Source organism: Gymnoscopelus microlampas, assembly GCF_963454915.1.
Source record: "Gymnoscopelus microlampas genome assembly, chromosome: 7".
NCBI classification, from domain to species: domain Eukaryota; kingdom Metazoa; phylum Chordata; class Actinopteri; order Myctophiformes; family Myctophidae; genus Gymnoscopelus; species Gymnoscopelus microlampas.
Window position 1 is genome coordinate 46,232,876 of NC_139944.1, and position 22,655 is coordinate 46,255,530.

At 41.4% G+C, this 22,655-nt stretch overlaps 1 protein-coding gene across 2 annotated transcripts; it reads right to left on the minus strand.

The window, feature by feature from the left end:
* Positions 1-4,300: 4,300 nt before the first annotated feature.
* Positions 4,301-17,145, minus strand: tmcc1b (transmembrane and coiled-coil domain family 1b). 2 transcript variants are annotated; one of them, XM_084062055.1, is made up of 8 exons: positions 17,091-17,145; positions 13,898-14,001; positions 12,100-12,143; positions 10,573-11,368; positions 8,433-8,858; positions 7,280-7,764; positions 7,038-7,173; positions 4,301-6,191 (listed from the first exon to the last, which is right to left on the minus strand). In XM_084062055.1, exons 4-8 carry the CDS (start codon positions 11,182-11,184, stop codon positions 5,880-5,882), a joined length of 1,971 nt encoding a protein of 656 aa, XP_083918181.1. In that variant the 5' UTR covers positions 11,185-11,368; positions 12,100-12,143; positions 13,898-14,001; positions 17,091-17,145; the 3' UTR covers positions 4,301-5,879. The 2 variants fall into 2 exon arrangements, with proteins under 2 accessions (XP_083918181.1, XP_083918182.1); XM_084062056.1 differs by having other exon boundaries at positions 4,302-6,191; positions 10,573-10,844.
* Between the last annotated feature and the right edge of the window lie 5,510 nt (positions 17,146-22,655).

Consider the following 22,655-nt stretch of genomic DNA (forward strand, 5'->3'; position numbering starts at 1 on the left):
CTGCTTTTGGTACTTTAACATGGAGATACATTTAAATAACAATACATTTGTACTTTTACTGAAGTCAAGTTTGATTACAGGACTTGTACTTGTAACAGAGTATTTCTACATTGCAGTATTGATACTTTTACCAAAGAAAACATGTGAGTACTTACTTCCACCACTGCTAATTGAGTAATTGGTTGCACCTGAGGAAACTGTAGGCCTGCCTTTACCGGACTGTCTGGTGCTTAAAATGACAAATCAGGCTGTGGGCAGTTGGTAAGGGCAACTGATAATTGGTGGGCTACCCGTAGCGCGCTTTTAATCATTTTTAACTAAATTTTGTTATCTTGACAAAGTGACAAACAATGCCTCGAAAAGTAGTCCTCGATATCCCACCGTCTCCTGACTTCTCCGGATCTGACAATGAGGAAGATGAAGTGACAGCCGACAAAACTGGTGTTTAAGAGCGTTTTAACCACCACAACTATTCTTTTAACTTATTGATAAGTTGAGAACTAAACCTAATTGATTTCTCCCTCTCCAATAGAGTCGGCAGATGCTGCTGCTGTCAGTGCTGCGTCGTCAGGTTTGTATGGGCTACAAGTCCTTTAATCCTTCCAAGTCGGCCAGCTATTCTATTCCGTGTGACGGTCGTCTGTCACGATGAACTTACACCTTGTGTTTGCACTTTCTTTTTATTTACGGCCCGTACACCTACATGCATGTTCAGATTTCAAATATAAAGTGCTTACCTCATGGCCACGGATGTTGCAATTATGTCCGGTTCAACAGAAGTACCCGTATCTTCCGTATTGTTCAATAATAATCATTTTGAATCCGATCGGTGGCCATTTCCCCAGAGTTATATTGTACCAGAGTGCAATACACCTCCCAACCGATAGGGTCGTGTAGTTTAAAGCATATGGCGAAAATGGCCACCGATCGGATTAAAATGCTTTTTATTGAACAATACGGAAGCTACGGGTACTTCTGAGGCCTGTACATAATTATAACATCCGTGGCCATGGGGTAAGCACTTTATATTTGAAATCTGAACGTTTATGTAGATGTACGGGGTGTAAATGGAGACTGTGCAAACACTGTGTTGACGTTCATCCATGACTAAATGTCATGTATCGGGGCCATATATGACCAAACGTTGAAAACGCCAGAAGCAGTGGTGCCATGTCTACTAATTATAAGCGACTTTGGCCTTGTTTTTCTGTAAAGTTACCTGTAAAATATTGGGGGTTTTTTGTTTCTTTATTTGGGCTTGCTTCTAGCCCTGAAACATATGACTGTGACAGACGTCACGTGAACCATGGCTAGGCTTGCTTCCAAATTGATTGATGTTTAAAACCAGTGGTTCTCAAACATTTTCATGTCAAGGACCCCCAAATTAATATGCATTTGTCCACGGACCCCCGCCACATGGACCATAGACCTGGTTGTTTGTTTTCTGTCGCAGAATCTGACAACACTGGCCAGAAGCATCGACTTACATTGTTATTAGATTGATTTCTCTTGACAGGTGGCGCTGTTGTATCATCGCGCAAAGTTGCTACTCATCCGTCCACTGTGGTGATGATAAAGGAAGCGCTCAAAAGTCTTGACACGAGACAAGGCGTCTCCTCCATTGCCATCACGAGTTACATCAAACGGACCTATCCCTCTGTGGATCCGGTCAGGATGAAGTACTTTATCCGTAGAGCCCTGACTAAAGGACTCGAGAATGGGTTGTACGTGAGGCCTCCCAAATACACAAATGTCAATGGTGCACGTGGAAAATTCCGGGTAATGTCTAGCTTATATATTTTGCACATTTCCCACAATCTGATTGCTCCTTAGAGGAGCACTTCATCCAATTTCAACCTGGTCTTCATAAAATGTGTCCTTGTTCACATTTCTGTCTCAGAGTTGGGTTGTGGACAGTTAAGAAACCTCTACCAGTGATGTCATCGGTAGGCAGGTTTGGTCATTTTGTTGCAAGGATAAAAAAATGGATCCCATTTCAGTATGGTTCTTTACAGTAAGAGAAAGGCTGTAGTATGGTTTGGCATCCCCATCGATGTCATTGGTAGACATGTTTCTGAACCCACTTCTGAGCACCAAGCGAGTAGGCCTACGCAGACATGGTATCTGGTAATGAGCATTATTAAGGACCAATATATACGAAGATAAGGTTGAAAATGGGTGAAGTGATGCTTTAAAACAATCACCTGTTTACATGGACTTCACTATCACTCCACAGCTTTCACAGAAAATTAGGAAAGAGCCGGAGACAAAAAAGGAGAATAGCGATCCCAATAGTGATCTGCCAAAGGCTGGGAAAAAAAAACTTAAGGCGGTAGCTGAAACCGGTAAACTTTGGGCCGATTTTGAAACATGGATCTATGATGGTGTGGTATTGTTTCACTTCCCTTTTTGGGTGTTTTATAATCTAACCTATGTCTTTATCTTTATCAAGATAAAGGTGACAAGAAGAAAAAGACCAAGAAAAAGGCTGACACTTCTTCAGAGGTGAAATTTGAGGTGTAAATGTTTTATTTTGTGGGTTGATGGGGAAGGCGAAAACTAACGTCATTTTTGTCTTAGGACTCTGAAAAAGCTGGAGGTGCTGCTGCCTCAAAACTGGCCCCCAAAAAGCCCAAGGCTAAAAAGGCTGCCAAGACTGTGGAAGAAGATGGCGACGAAGACCAACCAAAACAGACTACCAAAGCTGCCCCAAAGCCCAGGGCAAAAAAGGCTGCCAAGACTGTGGTAGAAGATGGAGACTCTGACCACGACCAACCAAAAGAGACCACAAAAGCTGCTCCGAAAGCTAAAGCTGCTCCAAAAGCTAAGGCTGCTCCGAAAGAAAAGGCTGCACCTAAAGAAAAGGCTGCACCGAAAGAAAAGGCTGCACCAAAAGAAAAAGCTGCAGCAAAGACTCAAAAGGCTGAAATTAAACCAGTCAAAGCATCAAAGAGACCCAAGGCTACCAAGGAAGAGGAAGAGGAAGAGGAAGAGGAAGAAGAAGAAGATGACGCTTCTCCCCCAAGGGCTACACGGAAACGAGGAAAGAAGACTTGAGTAATGGCATACTGTATTTTGTACTGCTGTGCATTTTGTAGCTACTGCATAATACTTTTGTATATTTCAAATAAAACTTGATCATTAACATTAATGTGCATGGCTTATCTATTCTATCCTTTAGTCAACATTTTTCAAGGAGTGGGATTTAAAAAATGTTATCTGTCATGCCTTGTGTGCTCTCCCTCTTTCAAACTGAGTCTTGTAAGATGCCATTGCCAACAGTCTCATAGACAAGTTAATGTCCTGATATGGTAGCGTATTCATTTTGGAATCATTGGTAACATCATATGGATAGATCGTCAACTTGTTCACTTGCGTCAAATGGCTGCTTTGGTGAACAAAACCGTACTTGATCGCAACCAATTAATGAGTAGATTGTCTGGAACCAATTCGTACAATATTGTCATCTGCCTCAGCAACCCCTCTAATGCAAAAAAAATAAGTTTACTTTAGGTGTAGCCACCTAGTCTCTCAACTGTTAACCAGATTTGTCTAGACCATTGGTTGGGGGAGTACATAAAAGCATCACAATAATTTTATGTTGACTATTTAAAGGGATAGATCAACCCCCATTTTTTTTTTCTATCGATTCGTCACCCCATGGAGACTTGAATTCATGTATGTTTTTGTCGCACTCCCAAGCCAATAATTTGATGACAGGCAGCGGTTCTGGTAGGAGACACCCGCTGCCTGTCGGTCCGCTGGTCATCAAATATCCATGAATTCAACTCTCCATGGGGTGACTAATCGATAGAAAAAAGGTACATTTTTTGGGGGGTGAACTATCCCTTTAACCCATTTAGACGTGAGGCCGATTCTATAAACGCCTTCTAAATCCTGACCTAAGTTTTCTAAAAAACTTCAAATATTTATTCAAAAATTACAACTTATGTACGTTATATACTGTACATGGCAACAACCCCAAAAGGAGTTCCCATCTTGAAAGGTATAGTTACAAATAGGGGTTCCCGCCCAAATAAAGAAATTGCAGATTTAAACTCACCACTTTGTACCATGCTCCGAGCTTGTACATCTGCTATTTTTGAAATATATGGAGAAATCTTAAAGGTTTGAATAATTTTGAATTTAACACAAATATTCTCTTCTGGGGAACGTTTTCAGGTGGGGGTCCTTGACACTAAAAAGTGAGTACTGGTGTAGACTGCATGCTGTACACTGCATTTAACACGACTTCCAAAAATGCATTCCATAGCCTACATGAGGCCCACATCTTGAAAAGGGGGTCTCTTGGGTCACTCATTCTACCATCTATATGAAAACTCACAATGTTTTATCAATGGTCAAGTTATGCCACTGTTATAAGTCAAATTCAAAAACCAGAAAGGGTTATTACAAAGACAAGTTACTTTCCATTTCATTTTTAAAACTGCATGTTTATTTGTCTTTAAAAAATAAAATAAAAATCAACTAAAAAGTATTACTTTATTTCATTGTCACTAATAGAAACAGTACGGAAGCACTGAGTCTTTGAGCATTTTTACTGCTCTTCAAGTATGTTCATTCAGTTCATTTCTGCAGTGGCGGGGGCCAGCTGACCCAAAGGGCAGGGTGGTACCTTCAATTCATCTCCATTTCGGCATCCTGGTTGAAGCGGACTCACTCAAAGTAAAAAAAGAATCACCTAAAACACATCACAGATTGATCCAGTGACTGATGCCACGTAGTGAGCGACGTCGTTTCATTCTCAACAATCTTCACACAGTGTAGTGAACAGGAGGATGGAAGATTTGATGAAAACATGCTGAAACTTAAAAGGGCATTCTGAAAAGGTACCAGAATGGCAATGCTATAGAAGGAAAGAATTTGACAAGGAAACCAGAATGAGGACAATTAAATTCAGCAAATAAAGGCTTTGTTCAGACTTTAGGCAAATTTGATTTGTTTCTCAAATCTGATCTTTGGGACTGACTGTCCACACCTATCTGCATTGTTTACTGTGTTAAAGACATAAATGACATACTGTATCTGTGAGTAATGCTGTCGCACAACGGTGTCGCTCGGTGAAAATAGACGGTCTACAAATGTAAATCGTCTCTTTTCACCGAGCAACACCATCATAAGATGATGCATAGGCTTCAGTGTCCGAATGACCAGACTGAGACATCTTTTGAATTCAGATTTGAATCGCTTTTCAAACCTACTAGGAATATTATTGAAATCTGATTAATACAAATCTGTTTCCATAGATTCTGCTGTTCAGACTTGATAAAAAGAAAAAGACAACAACAATCTGATTCCAATCTGGATAGGTCCAACAATCTGATTTAGGCTGCTAGTGTGAACATAGCCAAAGTGAGCCCATCACCATTCAACCTCACTAAAAGGACAGAGAGAGCCATCAGTCAACTGCATTAAAAAAGCGGTAACATTGAAACAATACCACTTGAATCAACTAAAAGAATAAAACTCTTAATTACAATTTCTCCAGTGAGGGAAAAAAAAAGAAGTCTTCCACATGTAAACAAATTCACTCAGAAGAGAGAAATCAAGTGTGCAGTTCTCTCGGCTCCTCCTCCTTCAACTAAGTGCCACCCGTTTGTGCACGGGCCACAATTGCACCCAAGTTGATATGTGAATCCCAAAGGTCCAACCTTCAAACCCCCTGTCCTCCATTCGTTCTTCTCAAAACGCATCTCAGGAAACAAACATCTGATTTACACCTCCTGTGCATTTTGAGAAGGCGATAGAACAGGAAATACAGGCAGGACCCCTGAGATTCGACCCTGTGTGTGGGTTAATCCCCCTCCCTTCACTCCCCTGTCCCTTCTTCATCATTTAGCAACGGCTCTTTAAGCAGGTCATCCAGGGACTAGAAAGCGATCCAGATACTGTGAAATGGTCTCCCAGTTCTTCCAGAGGAAGGCGAGGAGGACGACAATGAGCAGTGTCGAAAACGTGCGGCTGCGCGTTTTCATCAAGGGCACGACGCAGTTGGCCACCGTGGAGACGAACACCAGAAGAACGGCCATGACGCCCAGCAGAACGTTGATCAGTTTGCCCACGAGATGCTGTGCCGTGGCGTTCTCCAGGCCCTCGAGCTGCACCACCTGCTGCTGCTGCTGCTGCAGCTCCATCTTGGAGATGCGCGTCTGACAGGCCTCCAGCGCCTCCTGCATGTCAGGGAGAAAACTGTCACTTAACCCATTGAGACCTGAAGCCGATTCATTCTACATGTCTCCTAAATCCATTACATTACATTACAGTCATTTAGCAGACGCTTTTATCCAAAGCGACTTACAATAAGTGCATTCAACATAGGTAGGGAACGAAACTACTAATCACCAGAAGTCTTAAGTGCATTTCCTGCAAAAACAAGCAACCAAGAGTATACCTACTAGCGCTAAGGTAAAAGTGCAATATATCAGCTACCTACTTTCTTAAACAGATGAGACAAAATAGCAAAATCAAATGAGCACGAGCTAATACAAAAAGTGTATCGACTAAACAAGATCCAATAAAACAGTACAACAATAAAACAAGATTTCACAACATCCCAACAGTTTTCTGAAAAAAACGCATGTTTCTATCAGTGGTGCTCAAACTTTTTCATGTCAAGGACCCCCAAAATGATATGTATTTGGCCGCCGACCCTCATCTCAAAATATTTTGTTCCAGGGACCCCCAGAAGCAAAGATTTGAGTTAAAAATGTTCGCTTTAAAAATGTATATATTCAAAGATTTCGCTTTAAAAATTTATATATTCAAAGATTTGCACACATTTTCAGGAATTTTCAAAAATAGCAGATCTACAAGCTCATAGCGCGGCACTCGGTGCCGCGCTATGAGCTTGTATATCTGCTATTTTTGAATAGCCCAAAGTGTAAAATAATGCTTTTTAGCTCAAATCTAAAAATGACACAGTTCCACGTGTTAATGGGTTAAAAAGGCTCTAATTTACCAACAGCACACTGTACAGAAATGTTGTGAGCTATAGGTGAATATTTTGATGAGCATACCTGTATGTCCCTGGCCCGTTCGTAAGACTGGTAAGCAATTTTTTCCTCCATGCTGGCGAGCTCCTGTTTCAAGTTCAGGATTTCATTCTGGTGCAGTTCTGTTAAGTCGTTGAGTTGCTCTTCTAAACGTTCACACCTGTCAAATGCAGACGTTAGACAATGATATTGATAAGTCAACACGTGGGACAGATATGTTTTTCGACAACTAGTTATAACTACAGCACGACGTAAGCCTAGGCTACCTGTATCTCTCCTCTTGCAGGGCCTCCAAGATCATGGTGTAGTCCCTCTCATAGTGGGCCTTTAGGTGGTCAAAGGATTCCTCTAGTCGACCCTGGCTGTCCCGTAACTCCTGGATCTCGTGGAGCAGAGCGTCGAAGCCTGAGCTCTGTCCATGCTCGAGTGTATTCCCTTTAGAGCTAGGAGGGCCTCCAGGGGCTCCCGTGGTGCTGTTTATCCCTGCGGAACCAGACGAAGCACTGGAGCAGTCATCCTCACTGCCATACTTGGGACTAGACGGCTGTAGCTGTGCTCCGAGGATCCTCGCTGCTCCTGGGCCCACGCTCTCATCTCCCTGGACCTCTTCCAGGGAGCCTTTAAAGGATGCGATGTTATCAGCACTGCCAAACTTGTTCCGGATAAGGGAGGCAATCTCTCTGGGCTTGGACGCCACAGCGCCGGCTGCAGAATGAGTGGCGTGACCAAAGCTAGAGAGGCCACCTGTCACCTGTAAAGGGCAGAGTTTGGTCAACACAACAGCAACATGGAAAATCAAGACAAAGGCAAACTATACAGTATATGATATGGATCTCCCCTGAGTCTGAAGTAAAGATTGAATTGAATATAACAAATGGGATAACAAGTACATAGCAGGCTTTAGTGTCCCAAAACATAATAGGCACAAATAGAAGCTAGGAGATCATCACAGCACATACCTAGGCCAGTCACAATGAATAAATAATCGCCTTATCATAATTATTTGAGATAATCGCAATTATTTTGCATAATCGTCATAATTTCGTTGCCATGTTAAAATTAAACATTAAACATTTTAAAACATTTTGGAATTAGCAGATCTACAAGCTCAACACGTCGCACATTGTAAGCTTGTAGATCGGCATACACATTTTGAGTAATAATTAATAATTAAATATTGCCTATTTTGGCAGGGAGATCATATACAACCATATCTGCCGTGTGCAATTTTAGTTTATAAAGCCCAAAATAAAAAATGGCAAAACAAAATAAAAAATTGATTTATTGAAATTTTATTTGAATTTATATGCTTCAATGTTCAATGCCAAAAACACAATTACGTCTTTAATCGCAATTAATTGTAAGACAATTAATCGTCAAGTCTAATTTCATGATCGTGACAGCCCTATGCATACATACCTTGGCTCCAACATCTTTGAGGCCCTGGTGCATGTCTCGAAACACGTCTTTGGGCTGCCGTGGAATGCCGTTGTGTTCCACCTCGCGAAGCTTGCGATGGTAGTGCTCTAGCTTCCTCTGCAACTGCTGGATGGTCTGGGCTGACTTTTGGTTCTTCTTTTCAAAAACTTGCTTGATGCGAGTGCTCTGCTGTTTGTCTGCATTATTAGCTAGTTTAAGGTATTCTGCCACGTTGTCGTCGCGTGCAGTCTGTTCTATTTTGATTTGTTCCGTGAGCTTGAGGATCTTCTGTTGTAGTTGGGCAATGGCCTGCTTAGTTCGCTGGGGGTCCGGGGTACTGTCGACTACATCAACTCCATATCCGTCCGCACCGTAGGAGAGGGCATTGGGTGATACAGCAGGGCCCGATCCATCAAACCGCTCCGGCTGATCAAACATGTAAGCAGAGAGAAACAAAGGGAAGTTTTATTTTTGTTTTATTTCACGTGGATATTATCATTGTTATTGTTATCATATGGATAACTGTTTTCTACTGTTAAATGTCACTGATTTTACTCTCCTTCAATAAAAAAGTTTTTTTTTTTTAACGGAACAGTTGAAATCTTTGAATGTAACCACTTTATCATTTCACAAAGGTAAAATGTGAAAATGACTGCACAGTCAAATGAAAAATATGATTTGCTTGATAAAATGTCTGTAATTAGTCAACTGCATTGCGAGGTAAGACAACAGTTACTATATAGTCAGGGCGCACTGTCTTATGTCTAAACATCCTTGAGAAGGTCATTAACCCATTTAGACCTGAGGCCGATTCTAAAAACGCCTTTTCTGAAAATAAAAAAGTAATTTTACCACTTTTGTGTAGCACTCCAGCAGTGCATAAGAAAGGGGACAGTCCACTGTTACAAGATCTTTTTGAACATAATGAATAAGAAAAACAGTCAAAGTTCAGGCTTGTTTGGCTCTGTAACACTTGACCTGAAGTACTCTTAAGAGACACAGAGAGCTAAATTTAGCAAGGCTTAGAGCACATAGCGGCCAAGCACTCACAGTCAATCTCTGACCTTCCAGCAGACAGCTCATTTGTCATTCACCCGTTCATCCAGGCACATCCAAACTATTAAGGAGGAAACTGTCATTTCCTCTATTAAATTAGTCTTGACATTTATGCATATACTCTTTGCACGAGCCTTAAAAAAGAAAAGCCATGGAAAACATGACACTATTCCAGGAAAAGACATTTGGGTTTGAATAGGTTGATGCCAACCTTTTTTAAATCCTCACTAAGTAACTTTTTTTTATGAAGAAAATGTAATTTTGTCCAATGTGGTAGAGCCCTGCTCTTCTATTGAGACATTTAGATAGTGTCTCACCTAGACATAGGATCTGACACAAATTCAATGTATCCCCTGAGCAAGCAGCCGGCTCTATTAGCTCAAGGTAAACATTTCAGCACTTAAAGGAATAGTTCACCCAAAAAATGACTTATTTTCTATCAGTTACACACCCCATGAAGCCTTGAATTCATGGAGATGTTTTTGTTTTTGTTGCATTCCTAAGCCAATAATTTGATGACCGTGTGTATTTCATACATTAGCCGGTAGGAGACGGTAATCAAATTATTGGCTTACGAATGCAACAAAAACATGTCAATGAATTCAAGGCTTCATGGGGTGTGTAATTGATAGAAAATAAGTCATTTTTTGGGTGAACTACTCCTTTAAGCAGGAAACCAGGTTCAAATCCGGGGTAGAAGAGTAAAGTTACATAGTGCTGCTTTAACTGTTGAGGATTTCATTTATTAGAATCTAAAAATAAATTCATTAGGGAAAACATTCATAAGTATCAAAAATGTCCCAATTATGTTGTTATTATTATTATTGTGGGATCGCTTTAGCGATCACACTAATGTTATCTTCACTAGTTATTATTCCGCCCGTTATTTGATAGGCTAAGGTTTGCAGGACGTGCTGTGAATACCATCAACATTCCTAGCGATCCCACACTGTTTCTTCAGGAACAGTACTTTCTAGTTATTATTATTATTATCAATACTACCATTTTTTTTTTTTTCCCACAGCTAACATTACAAGTTTGCTTCTCTCACTGGAAACACTCACAGGCCTTTCAGGACACTCACCTTGTCCGATTCCTCAGTGGAGTGATAACCAGATGTCAACAGCATGTCTGCTAGTGCTGGGCTGGTGGGTGTGTCAGTGGTGGAGGAGGAGCGTGGGCGTCCCGCCTGCAGCAGAGCTTCGTGGGTGCTGCGCCGGTGGATCTGGGGGCTACCTTTCTGGGGGGGATCGGCACTCCCCCCCGGCTTGCTGCTGCTGCGGCGGCTCTGCAGGCTGGTGCCTCGCTTCATCATTGGGGGGGCACCTCGGATCTGCTGCAGAACGCGGCTCAGAGCTGCGGGGGGGGCGGAAGCGGCAGGGTTGTCAGAATCTGTGGGGAGGGCCGAGGGGGCCGAGGGGGCATCCGCTGCCTCTGGCCCTGCATCAGGGAGCTCAGGGACAGGGGCATGGACGCCAATGGATGTCGCGTCGTGCGGCGAAATGGAGGAGCGGCGGCGCTGCGGTTGGAATAACTGTTTGAGGCCGTGGCCCAACGCTCCCATGTTCTCCAGGGCATTATGGGTGATTTTGGACAGGCCATGCTCTGACTCTGAAGCCCTCCTTCCGACATCCAGCTCCGCTCTGCCCCCCGTGTCCGGCTCCTCTGGACTCTGCTCGCTACTACCCTGATCCATCAGGGGCCTCCAGTCTCGCAGTGAGGGTCTACTCGGGGGTGCAGGGAACTAGCTATTTGCCACTGCCACCCCCCCCCCACCCCCACTGAGAGGCTGGTTCAAAGCCAGGAAGCAGAGGGGATGGCGCTCAGTTGAGCCTTTTGAGCGTACATGCATCTGTGGTTTGGCTCAGTGTCATGCTTGTCTACCACAGAAGGAAAATAAAATGAATTATGACATGCAGCAATGAGTGATGAACATAATAAGTATAATAAGCAGCAGCAGAAGATAAAATAATACCAAGCAGGATAAAAAAGGGTTGGCACCAAGACGCAGAGCATTTTTAGCGCCTCATTTTAATTTTGAGACCGATTTTTCTTGCCCATTTTAACCTTTTTATTTGTGATTGTAAAACGAAGATTTCATTTCTGCCAAATGTCTTCTGGTATGTCTGACAGCACCAACCCAACACTAAGAATACAAGCACTCTACAAGAACAATTTCTGAAATGCATTTTAAAAAGTACCACAGAACTTAAGCCCTTGTAATAGTTGGTTGGCTAAGTATCCCACATTTCAGAAAGTATTCAAATAATTGGATTAATATGTAACATAAACAGTGTTTGGATGAGGGTAACAAGTGCAAAAAAGAGAAAGGCAAAGCAATTCTACTGTAAATAATACTAGATAATGAATGATCAAATTCACATCTGATTGAGGAGTCCAAAGATCCAGTGTGGTCCCTTCTTGTATAGCTCTGGCCTCTTAGTAACGCTAGACGTACAGTGCACACAACTACTCCAATTCTTCTGATCTCAGATGACAGGTTATATAAAGACTGTTACTTTAGCAGTGTAGGAGAGAGAGGGCGTGTGACAGTGAGACACAGAGAAACAAAGACAAAATGAAAGAGAAAAGGAGATAGAGGAGATCTTACCATCAGCCCAGCCTCTCCTCTTCTGACTCACAACTCAGGGTTGGCTAAATGAGGAGGTTAAACATGAGAAGTTCTGATTAGAGGCAACTGCACACCTAGTAGGTCACAGGAAATGAAGCTACAACCTACTCCGGCTCAGTAATAGGCCTAATCTATTATTAAATATAGTTTACACAGGTTTACACAACAAACATCAACCCAGTTGGCCATGCCATGAATACATAAAGTAAAGTATTGTCCTGTCTGAGTAGTACTGCAATGAAAGTAGTATCATTACTAGTATCTGAATTGCTGACTACAAGAAACTATCAGTGTAATGGTCTTTGTTAAAACCTAAGAGCCAGCAGTGGATCAGTGTCTAATGAACCAATACTCTGACCAAACATACACCTCTGATGTAATCTAATAATACCAGGGCATACCTAAAAACTAGTGGGAAATGTAGTGGGCATTCTCTTATATCATTGATTCTCATCTATGAAAAGACAGCTACGTATGTAACAACAAGCTACATGACAAATACTCACCCGTCACTATGTCTAGCCAGTGTAGTCCTACATAAGAAGAAATCAATACAATCAATGCTCAGACTCGTTTTAAGTAGTACACTACAACTTAAATCAGTTTTAGCAGTGGAATGACTGAGTGAGATACAACAACAACTACTACTGCTGGTAGTTACTGTATCATACAACAGTATCACAAATACAAGTGGCACACATTTTGTCTGTGAAAGATTTGCTCTAATCTAGGGAAAATGTGCATTTAATCCTCAAGTAAAAATAAAGTCCAATGACTAATATAAACTATCCCTCAATGTCTTCTGATATATACACTGGATTGCAAGAGGAGAGCTGGTTTACAGGCCAGATTCTGATGTATGTTTCAACCAAAAAGAAAATAAGCAGCGCTAAAGTGATGAGCCTGACTGTGTCACGCATGCATTATTTAGCAGACAAATAGAAAAGTGACTCCAGGAGTCAGCACAGCTATTGTGTATCACTTAACACAACACGGCAACAGCTAAATGTACTACCAAAAACTACATTACTACTGTAACTACGCTAATAATTAAGTCATACTCATAATATTTGGCTTATAAAGGGGGGGATTTCTGATTGTAGACAGTTCACGTGTAGAAAGACAAAGATGGAGGAAAAAATCTGTTGTGTGATTTTTTTGGGGGGGAAAGTAAGCTGTATTTTTCACTGTATTGACCCCAGTTAGACAGACTACAGGTGATTACAGACCTCAATTGCAAAACATGCAGCCACTTTGGGCTATGGGCAATTAATCAGCACACACCTCTGCAGTCTTGCAGGTCCATCCACTTAAGACAACCAATTACAATCATCAAAACATGCCTTTGACACACAAATGGACCAAAGTGCAAGTCCTATCAAAACATCTTCCTCCGGCCTGGGGAAAAGCATTTTCTGTCTGAACTGGGTCAGCCAACATTCGCCTATTACTCTCCCTGCCAGCTTTGCACATACTGCGTTCCAAGGTCACACTATCCAGAGTGGGTATCTGTCTAGGCGTATCCGATAGCATTTAGGCTTCTGCTTATGCTGAGGAGACGTTGCTCCAAAATGCAGCTTCTTTCTATGTACTGTACAAAGTCTACATTTTTGATGTGAAGGTCACATACTTGACATGCAACCTCCTTGCGTTCTTGGGTTCTACACCTAGCAGTTTCTCAGCATTCTCAAGCTCATATGAATTATTATCATCCCTGAAGAATATCATTTCCAGAGAGTGAATTGATGCACCATTGTCTAACTGTATATATGCATACCTTCAGTTGATGTCATCAGCAGATGTTCTGTGATGTCTTTGAGGACAGGAAATGATTTGTTATTCCACGGGAATTTCCACCGCCCCTTCCTCTGGATAATTTTCCTGCACAAAATTCCATGCACATTTAGAAAAATCACATGCTGCAAAGAACAGAAAAACAATGTGAGGAAAAGACAACTGTTTGCTATGATGGGAGAGGTAAACTGACTATGATAAGAATAGCAGTCTCTAGTCTGAACCCAATCTCAGAAATGCACTCTTTCTACCTATTATTTTAGCTGATCAAGTGCTACAATATTGCATGTGCTACTACAATATGACATGGCCTTATTTCTGTAACCCTGCAATGTGTTCATGAAACATAAATAGACCTGGGTTGCACAAACAACTTTATCCTTGCTGTTAGCTATGTTGTGCGATATATTTAGTTAATCTGCAACTTATTTTGTAATCAACTGTGCAACAGCTTAATAAAAGCATAAAGTAAGCATTGCTCTCATTCATTTAAAGTCAGACTATTAGATCTCACAACCTTCCTTATTAATCGTTTTTTTTATTGACCACCCTATAACCCATAGGCCCCTCATCTTATCATGCACGATGATGATCAACTTAACTAGTATTTTCCCTTGTGGATAATAAAGACATCTAATCTAATCTAACTAGAGAACTGTTAATCCGCAGGATTAATTGCTCACTTATTAGCTGGGTAAACCACCCCTCCATAATGTAGGACAACATGATGTGATTATGAATGATTTTAGAAATGACATGGATGACACAATTTATCTAACTTCATCTTACCACTTATTGGAGACACAATCCCATGCAAAGTTAACCAATGTATTGCTAAATAACAAGGACACTGTGATTGAATAAATGCCTCCCTTGGGCAGGAATATGTTGAATTGACAGCTGGGTGTGGGCGGATAGTGTATCACCATGCACCTACATAACATCCTGTCTGGATTGACGTTACGTAGCCTACTGTACAAACAGTACAGTACAGTACAGTACGTTACACCCGACTGTCACCTGGAACCAAAACTTTTCCTGAAACACACCTGCTAGCCTGCTATTATCTATCATCTTATGAATGAATAGATAAGTGTATGTACCGTGTCGTATAGAACAACACATAATAGAACAGTTAAAAGTCATGCATACATTCTTGTTTAATGTCTAAGACAGTGGTTCTCAAACCTTTTAATTTCAAGGACCCCCCATAACTCTCAGAGTTGCACACCTTTTAAGGGGCCATTTGGAACCCCCTCAAGGACCCATGAGGGTACCTGGACCACACTTTGAGACCCACTGGTCTAAGACGTTGGGTCAAATGGAAAATATTACAAAAACACGTGCATGTAGTATGAATAATCCGTGTCCAGCAGATAGCCCTGTCCTGTCCGAAAGGTTTAGGCAGGGATAAGAGCTATGGATAAGAGGGGCTGAAATTAGCTCCTTATTGCTAGCTAAGGGTTAGCAGGCCTGACCTTTAACGCGTTCAATTGGAAAACATATCAGAGAAAACAAGAATATGATTCAACGTTTTGTTTAGGGGCACTGCTGGTTGTTGTACGAGATAAGGCTGAATACACTGGCCCTTCCCTGACGGTTTATATGTTCCCTACTAGTGGAGCAGCTAGCTAAACGTTACAGGCTAACACCGGGGAGAGGTGTTCGTTTTACTTTACGGCGTGGGCCGGAGGTTCCTACTACTCCTGTCAGGTAGCCTACTTTGTACTGACTGAGTAGTCTAACTTAGATAACAAAACCTCATGTTGCAAAATGTCCCATCTTTCCAAATCATATCATATTATAGAAGTCTATAACATTGGTTCTCAAAGTGGGGTCCGAGGACCTCCCCAGGGGTCCTTGGTGGGGTTCCAGGGGGTCCCCAGCAACAGTAGTTAACATAGCATCACAATCTTTTTAACCTCTTAATCCATTTGCTATTCAAAAATAGCAGATCTACAAGCTCACAGTGTGTAGATCAGCTATTTCTCATAGTATCTGGAAAAGTAATTGTTGAATAATGTGAATTTTTGTTTTGTTTTTTTGTTTACTGTTATCAATGTGGGGGTCCATGACATGAACAATTTTGAAAACCACCGGTCTATAATACCCCTTCCTAAAAAAGAAAAGGCAGGTGGTCAAGCAATTTGTGTGACACTGTCATCCAGACAGTGTGTTGTGGCTTCCATGCACTTGGTCAGACAAGTTTATTTACCCATGCCAGTGAGTGTTCCACTACAGAAAACAGATCTGTCATTTGCCAGGCTTCTACATCACACCGTTCCAAACCAGGTTTGTGTTCAGAATAATGCCAACAGAAATTGTGTGGTTTCTTCTTTCTCATTGATCACAACATACAGAAGGGGCTGATAATGTCCTCATATCACTGAAGTGTATATTAAATGAACTGAATAATAGTACATTACAGTAGATTCTTGCAAGATTTTGATTTCAGACAATTTATGAAATCGCAGACATTCTACAAGATGTGGGACATGCATTGCATAGCCAGCAAAGTTATAAATTGCACCATCTTGAAAATGAAAAAATAACACTGCATTTTCTGGATGCATAACAGCACAACATGAGATGTCAACTTATACGTGTGCATTAATAGACCAAATCAACTGTCAGTTCCATTCATTCCAAACATCCTGTCTCATAGCCACAGGGAGTATTAATGAATCTCTTGCACACTCATATGCTACTAATAAATCACACAGACAGCTCTTCTTCAGTCCAAGCACTGGCATTAATCAGCTGTTGAAAACAGCCACATGACATGTCATGAATCTGGGTGTTGTCTCCACACTCAACTGAGCAACAATGTCACCATTAACATTGGGACATTTCGCCTGTCAACAAAAAATATTTACAATATCATAACTTTACTCAACGCCGCCCATTGGGACTGCCCGGGGCGCCAAAACACACGTCTCCTTCTTCACGTCTCTCTGTCTACAGTCCAGTCTGTCAGTCGGCTGACAGGAGCATTGCTAAGTGGCTAAGCTAGCCGCTCCAGGCAGTCATATCGAGCTACTGTTTAAACCGAAGACATCGCCGGCAGCAACGACAATCGGACTAACAAAGTTCATCAGCAACACAAGGATGGCTATATCTATGTCACAGCGGTTGGTAAAACACTAAAAAGGTGCTGTTCATAGGCTTCAACTTACATGGGCGCTGAGAGAGGATCGTGTTGATGACCGTTAATTTCTCCTGATGGAACAGACACTCCCCAAGATGATGACGTCAAACTCTATGCGTACGCTACGTCGGGAGCCACGCGCATCAACACACACAGCACACACACACACACACACACACACACACACACACACACACACACACACACACACACACACACACACACACACACACACACACACACACACACACACACACACACACACACCACACAGCATCATCCAGCAGTGCTTCTCAAACTTTTTCATGCCAAGGACCCCCAAATTGACACTTATTCGCCCGCGGACCCCCATTTGAAAAGATATGCCTGGGACCCCCATAAGAGAAGGTTTTTACGGCTCTCTAGCAGTGATTCTCAACCATTTTAATTTCAAGGACCCCCCAGTTTCACATGCATTAGGCTACGGACCCCCATTTAATGGCATTTATACCTCTGGGACCCCAATTCAAATTGTAAAATCAATGTTAATGTGCACTCTCAGAGTTACAGACCCATAAGGGCCTATTTGGTTCCTGTCCATCATTTAGCTGGGGACCCCCTGGAACCCCCCTCAAGTACCCCTGGGGGTCCCTGGACCCCACTTTGAGAACCATCCATCCATCCACCCAGGTGAGTCAGGACTGGATGCTGTGATGATGATGGAGTGGGGGTTAGGGCTGTCACGATTACAAATTTAAGTTGACGAATATATGTCACACAAATAATTGCGATTAACGATTTAATTGTGTTTGTGTGTGGCATTGAGCATTGGAACATAATGATTACAGTTTTAATTTATGTTTGGTTTTTAGGCTTCATGATCACAAATTGCACAGGGCAGAATGATACATATGACAAATAACTTAGATGTACAAAAAACTTACTGACATATCTAATAATTGTATACTTTTTTGTAAAAAAAAATGCGTAAATAGCTGATCAACAAGCTTACATCATGTCACAAAGTGATGTGTTGTAAGCTTGTAGATCTGCTATTTCTGCTATTTTTTAGAAAATGTTGGAACGTGGAGATGATTATGACGATTAAGCAAAATAATTGCGATTATCTCAAATAATTGCTATTAGGCGATTATGTCATAATTGTGACACACCTGTCCATTGGACATTGGAGGTGATGGTGTCTTTTATCAAATACAACACATCCTTAAAATGACGCTCCAAGTAATGGCTCTCAGGCCTCAAGAAAACAAGTGAGGAAATTCAAAAGTGTGTATACATTTCATTTCTTTTGACGAGTGAGTGAAAATGGTCAAATGCTTGCTATGGAAAAAACAAACAAACAAACAAACAGGGGAAACATCAGGGCAATATCTATGTGCAGGTGATGTCATACATAGTAAATGTACATTCCAGTCACTGGAATTTAATTATCTTACATATGAGGTAAAAATGACTGTGGTTGACTTTATTGTCAGTAGAAGCATGTGTGGTTATCAAACCCTTCATTGTGTAGGAAAGAAGTTTTGGGTATTTGTTTTAGGTGCCACTGGTATTGTGGAAAAATAAGGAGTGAGAAGTCTTGAAATTGAGGCACATGAGGGAACTGGGCTAGGATTCGGAACAATAATTACATTTTAGTTGTGTTCTCTGTAAAAAATAATTGTGATGAATGTTTGGCATTGAATATTGGAACATAACATTTTTATTTACCTTTTAGGCTTTGTATAAAAAATTGCACAGGGCAGATATGATAGTGACCGGTACCAATACTTTCAATTCAAATTAGCTGGAGCAATATGTGTTGGTTGAGGAATGGTATTGCAGCAATACTAGGAAAGTGGGGTAAAATACAGTCTGTAGGGTAGGCATCCTTCACATGCAGTTCCACCTCTAGCCACAAGATGGCATACCATACCTTTACCTGTATTATGCACGCTCCCTTGTGCCATGGCTGTGTCAATCCTACATAAATGTCTTGTCACTGACAAGCCACAGCACAAAGACAATGAACAATAGCCAACTTTTAATAATACATTTTATTGTCATTGATACTGATGAAAGGTTTGGTTAAAAAAATAAAATAAGATATGGTATATAATAGTAGTAATAATAACAACAACAACAACGGTATAAATGTGTTCTTTCATTTTCATGAAAACAAAGAAGCATATAAAAAGGGGGATTCATTGTAGTGTTAGCTTAAAGATCTGTAAGATCATCATCAGACCAGTCTTGCTGATGCATAGTTGCTGAGATCTCTGACTTGTTTGTGTTTTTTCCTTCTTCCTGATGTTTAGTGTTTGGGTATCGGTGGGGAGTCTGATCAGTAGCCCTGGGTGACTGCATTGACTCCTCACCTTGAAAATTATCTGCAGAGGTCCAAGAGGGAGGTGGCAGTGCAAACAGACTTCCCACTGCAAGGTGACCATGATGAAAGGCATTGTCAATGGTGCGCCTTAGGTTGATGGGAGATGGGGCCTGCATGTCAACCTCTATGAGGGAAAGAATACATTCACGTGGTCCACCTACCCTGTGCCACCGTAGCGCACCCTGAGAGTCACAACTGCTACTGGGAAGAGGGCCTGTTTTGTGGTCATCATAAGAGTGCATTGTGTTGTTGCTCAGACACAGGTTATACCTCGCCCAGTTATTTGGCATTAGATTTTCCCAGTTTTCCTCTGATTTCCTGAATGGTCCTTTTCTAATGTTTGTCAAGAATGTACCCCAACAACTTTTATTCTTTGTGCCCTCTGATAACTCTTGTCTGGCCTGCCCATGACCACTTCCTGAACGGCTTCTATGGGGTGTCCAGAAGATCCAGGATCCCAAAACAAGCAAAGAGAATGCCCAAGCTAATTCAAAAATTCTGGCCCAGAATTGGCTAAGCCACCAACCCCAACCAAAACGTCTCCAGTTTCCCAGTAGCCCATAAAGCCAAAGTACACTGTACATGTGAAGGCCACAGCAGAGAACCCCTATGACAGAGCACACTGCTGTTACCCGCCTCACACGGGTCTCAATCATTTGTGGAGCCCCCCACTGAGGTACGGAGGTCCTTAGGAAGGAATGTGACACAGAGTGAACGAAGACCCCAATACAGAATGATAATCCCCAGCAAACTGAGAGGGTCTGTAGCAACAGAGGGAGGGCAGAAGACAAATATGGGGAGAGTAGGTCAGCTAATAACAGCACAGTGCAATGATACACAACAAGACCTCCAACCATCCTGGGTTGCTGCAGTTTCAAGGGTAAAAGAACAAGCTTCATGCCTCGTAATGCAACCAGAGTCAGGGCAACCTGTACCCAAAGGAGAAGCTGTGGGGCCATGTTATGGAGTGCTGCGAAAACAGGACGAGACAGGATCTGACGTGTACCGTAAGGATCAAGAAGAAGAAGGACAGCACGAAGAACACCAGTCAATAGCAAGAGTCCATTAGCCAGCTTCAAGGCATCACAGAGGGGGTGAAGAAGAGTGGACGCACCTGCCATTCCCAAAACAGCAATGCCAGCCAGTAATATAAAAAGACTGGCAGACCCAAAGACATGAAGTTCCCAGGCAAAAGCCAGTGTTCGGCTCATATCATCCCAGAGCAGATTAGTGCCATCAGGATTTGTTAGAACTGCACAGGGACTGAGGCCATGTGCACAGGGACCTCCAGGATGTGACACTTTGGGGTGTATTATGGATTTAAACACACCATGCTGTATAGGAGGTTCAGGACCATGTTCGCCTAAAAGAGAGGAAGAGAAGATTTCAAGTACAAAATTGATGGAAATCAATCGATTTTATTATGTCTCACAATTTCATGATTGTGAAACTTGACAATTCAATGAATCTGTTTGAACCTTGCCCTTGCCTCCTCACCATGACACAAGGGTCAATCAGGGTTAATAACCAGAACATTGTAACCCATCTCTCCATCCATCAGGCTCATAGTGGCCAAAGGGTTAGGGTTATGATATTCTTTGTTTTTTGTTAAAGGTTATATTCTCATAGTAATCATTGCTATAGAGTGTTTGTTCAATAACAGGCGTCTCCCTGTTTCTCTAGCTCTTTAGTTAACAGAAAATACATTTTCAGGTGGGTTGTTGCCAATTTCATCCAATCAGGAAAAAGAACCCATCAGCTTCAATTTGGTAGTGTTCCAGTTCCAATTTAGTTTTTGTTTTGTTTCATCACTTCCAATTTCACTTGTTTATCCTGTATGAGTTCTTTCTCCTGATTGTCTCATTCATTCATTCTTATCATGTAATAACATGATGCGTATCAAGTTCATGACGTGATCCGTATCAAAAACTGCAAAAACAAATTAGCACGTAAAACAAGTAATAATTATCACGTTACAAAATCCGAAAAAAAACAACAAAAAAACTTCACCTCATAACGTGTACGTATCATGTTATAATGCGATTGTAATTTCCTGGCAAGGCAGCGATACACTTCCGTACAGAATATAGAGATATTTAACACTTATTTACTTATTGTAAAGGTGCATTTTTCTCCGCAAATAAGCAATGACGTTTATTTTTGAAAAGTGAAAAAAGGAATGTGTCTTACCTGCTTCATGATCACCGGTTCTCTCCTCCATAGTCAGATGTAGTGATTTTGATAAAGCCGTCGTATCAGGAATGGACTGAACATTCGTCTTCCCTGTAGAACATTCAAATATCATATCAAGGACATAAAAAAAATATTTTCCCTAAACTATTACTTGTTGACTTACCGGTCAAAAGATCCTTATTTTCTATGGGTGGGTGACTTCCATTGTTTTGCTCATCAACTGTCAACTTAGCATCTCCCATTGGTGTTTCCTCATTAGAGTAAAAATATCCTGAAGTCTCAATAATTCTCAAAGTATCATGTTGGTCAGATTCTTCTTGGTCATGAGCCTCTAAAATGGGCTTATTAAGTACAGATGATGCAGCAAGTTTGACTCTTCCAGGGTCCTCTGAAATTGCATACTGAATCAGTTTCTGGGGTGATTTTAAGAGAGGGGAAGAAATTGTTGTATGCATTTGCTCATCACCTCCAGTCGATGTGTAAATGTTAATAGACGGGTTTGACTTTTGTGGGCCCTCAACCCCATGTCCACTACTGTCCACAGGATCATCACTGCTCTGTGAGGTTAAAGCTCTGATACGTCCTTTTGAGGACTGAACCAATGCAAGAACAATGAAAACCAATGTTAAATAGGCCATTGTTTGACATGCAGGTTGAAATGCAGGTTGAAATCCCAAGACCTGGATAGAAACAAATGAACAAAAAAAAGAGAGGGAGAGTTACAATGTGTTGTTGTGGGTGACAATGTGTAGATAAAACGTAACTCTTTTGAAACAGTCCAGTGAAACTAGAATATTCAATATTTACTTGAAACATCTTGATCTGTACACATCTAAGTTCAGGTTGGAATTTTCATTTTAACTCAAATTTGAATCTCTATTATTCTAATTCTAATATCTATATTGTAATTGTCCTCAATGGTTTGACTTGGTGAAAAAAGGCAAAAAATATTAATTTACTCAATATCAAATTGATTCACAGTTAATGTGAATGGAATCAAAATGAATGTGGCTAAATGGCCATACACTACAA

What these genes read in the sequence shown, in the direction of transcription:
- tmcc1b (XM_084062055.1), bottom strand. Translation starts at nt 11,184, where the DNA reads ATGGATCAGGGTAGTAGCGAGCAGAGTCCAGAGGAGCCGGACACGGGG. An exon ending in TCAAAGATGTTGGAGCCAAG is followed by an intron (nt 7,765 to 8,432) that starts GTATGTATGCAT and finishes TGCCCTTTACAG; the next exon opens with GTGACAGGTGGCCTCTCTAG. An exon ending in AACGGGCCAGGGACATACAG is followed by an intron (nt 6,192 to 7,037) that starts GTATGCTCATCA and finishes CCTGACATGCAG; the next exon opens with GAGGCGCTGGAGGCCTGTCA.